At 52.5% G+C, this 8,200-nt stretch overlaps 1 protein-coding gene across 1 annotated transcript in view; it reads right to left on the bottom strand.

The window, feature by feature from the left end:
- Positions 1-7,799, bottom strand: part of sema3bl (sema domain, immunoglobulin domain (Ig), short basic domain, secreted, (semaphorin) 3bl) — a 44,881-nt gene extending 37,082 nt beyond the window's left edge. The window contains exon 1 of the mRNA XM_023821016.2: positions 7,436-7,799. Within this exon, the coding sequence (XP_023676784.1) occupies positions 7,436-7,541 (106 nt within the window). The 5' untranslated portion in view covers positions 7,542-7,799. The remainder of the gene's footprint in view (positions 1-7,435) is intronic.
- Between the last annotated feature and the right edge of the window lie 401 nt (positions 7,800-8,200).

Genomic DNA, 8,200 nt, shown 5'->3' on the forward strand with positions numbered 1-8,200 from the left:
GATGTGTGAGAGAAAAAGTGCCCTTTCTGGAACTTTGAAGAACGTTCATCCATCATATTTATGTTACATTCATGACCGCACTTATAAAGGGGACCTTTCCGCTTATGCAGCCGCGACGGGTCCACAGCGGCGTGCAGACCGGGTTGCGGGAAGTGGGAGAAGTTCAGACAAATAGTTTGATAAAAGGTTTTAACCCGCTGGCCTGGTGCCACATTAGTAATTTGTTGCGTCCATTTAAGCCTTGATGCGGCTTTGGCTGCTGCCATTTATTTTGCTGAGCTTTTTCCTGACATTTACTATCAGGAAAGAATAAATTTCAGGCATACAGGATGTGTCACCTTATAATATCTCTTAATATCTGTTACGTGTCACCTCGTAAACAAGTACTAACACCCAATTTCCCGTCCAGCCCAAAATGATGGGCTAAATAAAAGGGTGTGAATGCAAAGATAACGGGTCAAATGGGGGCCTCTTTGATATAATCAGTCCCATGACAATCACTGCACTGAGCCATATTGCCCTTGTATATGTCCAGCACCCCTCACTTTTCATCCAAAACACAGTTATTTAAACACTCCTATTTGCTGTGTCAAAAATCCTCAAGAAACCACCTCTCAATGGATTGGGAATGTTAACTCTGACAGTGCATCGAAAAATGCATAAATATGCTAATTCCCTTGGCTGACAATCAGTTGAGCAATGACATTCGGCGCAAGGAGAATTACGAGTCCTAATTTTCCTAGTAATTGTGGTGCAAATACTAAAACACCCTTTCAACAACAATACAGAAGGTCCCTTCCCCTGTTAGCTGAGTCTCTCTCAGTGACAAAAGCCGTAGGCTAGTGGGGATTAGTATTCAGATTGTCAGAATAGGAGCCGGGGGGGTGGCATGGTAATCAGAAAGACTGCTGTATGTTCACCACTTCAGATAAAATGGTCGAGCTGCCATGTCCAGGAACATAGACCACTACCAGATGTGCCAACCATGTGTAAAAGACTGTTTATTGCCGAGGGCCTAGAACCTAATTGGACACAAGCATATTATTCAGCAAACAGAGCACAGAAAAGAGCACAATATAGCATTGTTCTCCTCCTTCCTGTCGAGGTTTGTCCACCTCTGTGTAAACTACCACAGCAAAAAAGTGGCCCTTGATGCAATAGGCTGAGAGATAACCCACAGTGCAGTGGCACATGCGGACCCAAGCGAGGGAGAGGTCACGTGACCTACAGTTGTGGCCAATCACACCATCCACTGTGTTCCACCTATTGCTCTCCCTCTTTCTTCTGCTCAAAATTTTAGAGAACAGATTTACCATGACTGCATGAGCTGAAGACAAATGCATTACTTTACATTCATATCTCCATTTAATTAATATACGCCTTTAACTGTAAATATTTGCTTCCCCAACTCGCTGGCTCCTTTCTGCCCAGTGTCAGTATATTCTCGCCCTCTTACATCTTCGGCTGCCCTGCACCATCACTCACTACACTATGAGCCCAACACTGGCCAGACTCTGTGATCCAAGAGTGACTGACGGCAATCCAGATGGATACAGAAATAACTGTGAGTTCCCAGATCCCTTGAAATGACACGTGTCAAAAATATAGGGGCCCAGTGGAATAGCAATGCTTGTTCCAGGTAACTCGTTCATGCGAGAAGCCATCCCAGGCAGATACCATGTGACAGGGCTTTGCCACATTTTATCAGAAAAACAGCCAGGGGGGGTTTCTCACCAGGTGTCTCTAACTTTCCTGTGTCTGTCACAATGTTCTTTTCCCATTATCCTAATTGCATAGATTTTGCAAGAATACTGCATAGAGATACTGGTGCTAGAGACAACTCTGCTACATCATCATCTTGGGGGACACTCCCCAAATCCCCATGATTGGCTGAGTTGAAGTTTGTTCTTGGGACAGCAATTTTCCCTGTGCCAAGATCCAAGCCTGGCAGGGGCTCTGGGAGTGCCTACTGCCAGATCCAAATCGGCATGGTCCCAACCTGCAAGGCGCCACTGAAATCATATGGGTACCTTTGAAGTTTGCTGCGTCCCATTAGTCTGGCAGCCCGCTAAGGCATCCGTACTGCCCAGTCCAATCAGCCGGGCCCCAGCCGAATCACATGATTCACATCACAGAACATGTCACCCAGGAGCACCAATAAGGGGAAACAGTGACCACCTGACTCCTATTCCTCTGTGGCCGCCAAAGCCAAAAAGCCAGATGAAGAATGAATTTGACAAGATGGAGAGCCCAGGAACCATTAAATTGTTGAGAAATTGGTAAAATAACAAAGAAGTAAGCATTCAATGCCTATTCTTAAGTTTTAGTCCTTAGGCCAATTTTAAAGAAATGGTGAAATTTGCAGCCTCATGACCATCTTCATTTTTAACTCCTAATTAAAATGTCTAGTACAACACTATAAAAAAACAAAGCATTCAATCAACTGACAAAGCCAAAATACTGTTTTCCCGCCGAATCGTCCTCGCTACTAGAAAGCTGAATTTGGGCAGAGAAGCAGTGAGAGCAGAGTGGGGCTGTATGCTCATTCATGCCACAAAAGTCAGCGCGCGCTTCGTCCGCTCTCCAGATGCCCCCGAGGATTCGGCGGAATCCCAGCCGGTCAGACAGCACACTTTACAAGCCCTTTCTGAGGAGTTTAAGAGAGCCTCCCCCTTCCCTCTATAAACATGGCTACCTCCTACATGGACCCTCGATTCTGACTGTGACATGCAGTTAAAACCACCGGACACTCTCAGAAAAAAAGGGTCAACATTTGTACATTTGCTTGTCACTGGGGTTGTACCTTTGTAATTGTACCTTCTAGGGTACAGAAATGGACTCTGAGGAACATCACAAAGAAACAAACAGCATTAATGTACCATCAATGGTACAGAAATGTTCCTCAGAGCCCATTTATGTACCTTAAAAGGTACAATTACCTACAGCTAAGGGTACAATTGACAGACCCTTGAGGATTCAGCCCCAGTGACAAGCAAAGGTGCAAATTTGTAAGGAAGGTTGATCTGCATCACAATTAAGTGGCGTGGAGGATGGCTGCCTGTCATACGGTTCAAGAACAGGGTCGGAACACTAGGTCTGGGACTCGCAGGAGGTCACTGCTTATCTCATCGCTGGTTGAAGGCCCAGTTTTCCTCCTTCCTGTTTTTTCTGCTTGTCCAGTGCATTCTCATTTGGATATTTAAAGCTGCCCATTTTATGCTTGTTTGTTTTTTTGGTCAGCTTTTGGCTAAGAGGAAGCACTATAACACGTCAGAGATAATTTAGTCTTTGTTCCCACAGTTAAGCATAGTGATATCTGAAACCAGAGGACCAGTCAAACTGTGTTTCAGGTACGGAGATTTAACCTGGCAGGGGTGAAATTAATACTTCAGGTACTGCATTTGATATGTTTTTATATGTGGGGGTAGAAGCTTTAATGATAAATGAACAATGAATTTATGAGCAATAAAAAAAAAAAAAAAAATTTATATCACTTCTGTCACGCCCCGCTCCGTCCGCTCCCGATGTGTGCCACGCCCACCTCATTACCTCCTGTTTCGCCCTAAGTGTTCCCACCTGTAGCTCGTTCTCTGTTACCTAGTCTTGTGTATTTAGTCCGAGTCTCAGTCTGTATTCCCCAGATCTGTCATTGTGTAGTGTCCTTTGATGTTCCCGCCTGTACGTCTGCCTGCCATTAAACCCCGTTACCCTTACTACCTGGCTACGCTCGCCTGCTTCCTGCTTGCCCAACCCGCGAGCGTGACAGAATGACAGATCTCCCCGAAAGCACGAAGCAGCAGTCCGAGCACCACCGGCTCGGACTGCTGCAAACTTTCGTGTATTGGCAATCCCAGCCAGAGGTCCTGGAGGACCCGGTAGCCATGGAGCTGGCTAGCCGGGGCCGGGACCTGCTTCAAGAGGAGCGCCCGCCCGGACAGCATTACCCGCTGACGAAAGCCCGGAAATGCCTCCGTCGGCTACAGCGCCGGCTCACCGAGCGAGGAGAGGAAGAGCAGGAGGCGACTCCCACGCTCTACCTGGGAGCCTGCACTCTCCTCCCCGCCTGGGATGACACCGCCACTACCAGCCTGGCCCGCCTCCATCCGGAGAAGCCACCTCCGATGGAGGCGTACTATTACCGGCTGGAGCGTCTGGGCGTCGGAGGTATCCGCGCCGTAAGAGACGCTATTCCCCGGGTCCCGAGAGCCCTTAAAGGGAAGGCGCCTGCGCGCTCGGCACCCCTCCTGCCGCCTCTGGACCTGCATGGTCCGGACCCTGCTGCAGCTGCCGCCGCTCTGCCTGCGGCACCGCCTGCTGTAGCATCCGCCGCTCTGCCCGCGGCACCGCTTGCTGCTGATGCCGCCGCTCTGCCCGCGGCACCGCCTGCTGCTGCGGTTGCTGTCGCCGATCTGCTCACGGCTGCACTGCCTGCCGCTGCCGCCTCTCTGCCCGCGGCACCGCCTGCCGCAGCTGCCGCCGATCCGCCCGCGGCTGCGCTGCCTGCTACCTCCGCCGATCCGCCCGCGGCTGCGCTGCCTGCTGCCGCCGCCGATCTGCCCGCGGCTGCACTGCCTGCTGCCGCCGCCGATCCGCCTGCAGCACCCCTTTGCCCGCCTGTCCAGCCCGACTCGCCTGTCCAGCCCGACTCGCCTGTCCTGCTTGACCCGCCTGACCCGCCTGGCTTGCCTGCAGTCCCGGTTGCTGGCCGCGTGGAGGCTGCGCCCGCCGAGGCGCCCCCTGCTGGCTGCGTGGAGGCTGCGCCCGCCGAGGCGCCCCCTGCTGGCTGCGTGGAGGCTGCGCCCGCCGAGGCGCCCCCTGCTGGCCGCGTGGAGGCTGCGCCCGCCGAGGCGCCCCCTGCTGGCTGCATGGATGTTGCGCCCGCCGAGGCGCCCTCTGCTGGCCGCGTGGTGGAGGTGCCCGCCAAGGCGCCCCCTGCTGACCACGAGACGGCGGCGCTCGTCTTGCCCGTCCTGCCGACACCTGAACCGCCCGTTTTGCCGGTCCTGCCGGCACCTGAACTACCTGTGTTGCCTGTCCTGCCGGCACCTGAACTACCTGTGTTGCCTGTCCTGCCGGCATCTGAACTACCTGTTTTGCCTGTCCTGCCGGCACCTGAACGGCCTGAGGTGGCCACAGTTACGCCCCCTGCTGGCCGTGTGATGGCGGCGCCCGCCGTGGCACTCCCTCCCGGTCGCGTGCTGGCGGCGCCCGCCAAGGCGCCCCCTGCTGACCGGACACCCGAGGCGCCCGCCCAAGCGGCCTCTGCTGGACTCATGCCCGCGGCCCTGCCTGAGGCCGCCGTTCCGGTCCCGCCCGCGGCCCTGCCTGAGGCCGCCGTTCCGGTCCCGCCCGCGGCCCCGCCTGAGGCCGCCGTTCCGGTCCTACCCGTGGCTCTGGCTGCCCCGCCTGCGGCCACGCCCGCGGCTCTGGCTGCCCCGCCTGCGGCCACGCCCGCGGCTCTGACTGCCACGCCTGTTGCCTCATTAGAGGTCATGACTCCCTCGCCCTTACCCCAGCAAGGCCGACGCCCCCCAGGACCCCGCCTGTCAGTGTCCCGTAAGGGACGGGGACACAGGCGTCGGGCCCGGGTCCCGCCCGCCCTGCCCCCTGGCTCGCCCGTTCGGCCCCTGGCTGTGGCTCGGTGGCTGCCTGCGGGTCCTGCGCCTCGGGGTCGGCGGTCGCCGCCGGGTCCCCCCCTGGTCCCTGGGTGCCGGTCCTCGGTCCCGCCTCCGGCTCCCGGTCGGCCGCCTCCGGGCCCCCCTGCTCCGGCTTGGCGTCGGACGGCGCCTTCGCCGGCTGCGGCTGCGCCTCCGCCTGCCGCGGCTTCCCCCTCCTGCCTGCCTTCCCTGGTGTTCCCTCCTGCTCCCTCCTGGTCCCCTCCGTCACTCCCTCGTCCCGTCCCCTTGGTCCCTGGGTGGTCCCCTCCTGCTCCCTTCTCCCTCTCCCCTGCGGCCCCTCCGGCCGCTGCCCGTCGCCCGCCTGGGCCTTTTCGTGCTCCCCTTGTTCCTCCTCCCTTTCCGTTCGTCCCGCCTGTTTCTCCTTCTGGTCCCTTTGTCCCTCCTTTTGGCACCCCTGGCCCTTTCGTGTCGCCTGTGGGTGTTCCCCCTGTGTCTCCTTTCTGGGTCTGTCTCTCCGCCTTCCCTGTTCTCTGTCAGGTCCTGTCCTTCGTTTCGTCCCTGTTCGTCTTTTGCGTCTCCGTCCTGTTCCCTGGGTTTGGTTGACGTTCTGTTTTGTCTTTCAGGTCCTGTTCCCTCGTCCCGTCCGTCGCCTCCTCCCTGGCGCGCCCGGTGTGCGCGCCTTTGGGGGGGGGTTATGTCACGCCCCGCTCCGTCCGCTCCCGATGTGTGCCACGCCCACCTCATTACCTCCTGTTTCGCCCTAAGTGTTCCCACCTGTAGCTCGTTCTCTGTTACCTAGTCTTGTGTATTTAGTCCGAGTCTCAGTCTGTATTCCCCAGATCTGTCATTGTGTAGTGTCCTTTGATGTTCCCGCCTGTACGTCTGCCTGCCATTAAACCCCGTTACCCTTACTACCTGGCTACGCTCGCCTGCTTCCTGCTTGCCCAACCCGCGAGCGTGACAACTTCAATGTAAATACAAATGTGATCGAGTCCTGAAGTGCTGAAGGTACGTGAAGAAATCAACTGTACAGCCTCTGTAAATCCTTAAGCAGCAGACTTTCAAGATATTTAAGAATATAATATAATTATACGTATTTTGCGAACTTCCTGCGTGTAGAACCACAAAATTGTGCTCCAGGTTAAACTTTTACGGTTTAGATATCGGTGGCAGCACAGTTTTGCCTCCGCTCAATAAAACTTAATGGCGTTCACAGAATGAATTAAACGTTTCAGGACCGCTGGCGAGCCTGACCACAGAGAGGTGAAAATATGCCAAAAAGCCCACAGGGAAAGCAGCTTAATAGTTTACACCGGACTAAACAAAACGCAGTTCCGTTTTATTGTAGCCTCCAACAACCAATATTTAGACAACAAGGACCACCTCTTCGCACGTTGATTTAAATTAGTAGCAAATAACAGGAATTACATCTACTGTTTTAAAATATCCCTTTTGAAACACTGTCAGAAAAATACCCAAAAGGTGCTATAATTCATATAGAGAATACTAAAGCAAAGAATTTATAATTAAAAATTGCATGAAATAAAATCCGGATTTGAGACGCGGTAAAATTCAATTTCTCCACTGCTAAGTCCTATAATAGGCTACTTGTCATTAAAAACAAACGATAGGTTATATATGATTATCTCATATAATAACAGGCAATTAACACAATTACTTTACTAAGGTATTTACTAGAGCATATGTATAAGCCAATAAAACTTGTTCGGTGAACGGAATTGCCGTTTTTAATTTTACAAAATACAAGAGTAATCCAGTGATAAGTTTTTTTTTTAAAGCAGTTGAAAAAGAACTACCTTTGTATGAAAGGCGTAGTCGCGGCACATTCAGCTTGGACGCTGAAGCTGTCATCATCAGTAAGGACAGAACAATATTCGTGAAGAAAATGACTTCCTTCATCATTTACACCTAATATTCACCTTATGCCTCTTAATTATCTATGCGTATTCTTTTTTAATCCAAACTAAACCAATTACTGAATAACAGCAGATTTCGGAGCCCTTCTTAAGGTCTATAATAACGGGCTGTCCTATATCCCGGTGGTTTCCAGATGCTCCCGACACCTTGATTTCCCCACATTGAATAGGCGTCCAGCTTCAGCTAGCAGATATTTCACTCCCAGACATTGCAGTCTGTATTTAGTAAGTGGTTGGGAAGCGGTCGACCCCGCCTTTCCCTAACAGCGCAAAGACTCCGAAAGAAAAAACGGGGAAGGACCCGCCTCCAAACAAGATCTGCCAAAGTATTTAACCTGCAGTCCGAGCGGCACGGCTGCGGCTGTTACTCGCACATTTGCGCCCTTTGATGCGACACTCAAATCCAGCGCTAACGATGCGTCATGTAATCAGCGAGCATGTCGTTTTCGCAATCTGTCTTTGTCACGGTTGTTGTCTAAAGAAGCTTTTAGGGTGTTTCTCATTGTATGAGAGAGCTTTAATTTATGTAGTATATACATGTACGGGATGTTTTTGGCCATCCTGAATTCTTTTCTGCCACCTGATTTTATAGCCGTTTTCTGTTAGTCCTATATTTTTAACACGAAATTAATTTTGCTTAATTAA

Source organism: Paramormyrops kingsleyae, chromosome 6 (genome assembly GCF_048594095.1).
Source record: "Paramormyrops kingsleyae isolate MSU_618 chromosome 6, PKINGS_0.4, whole genome shotgun sequence".
Classification (NCBI taxonomy): Eukaryota; Metazoa; Chordata; class Actinopteri; order Osteoglossiformes; family Mormyridae; genus Paramormyrops; species Paramormyrops kingsleyae.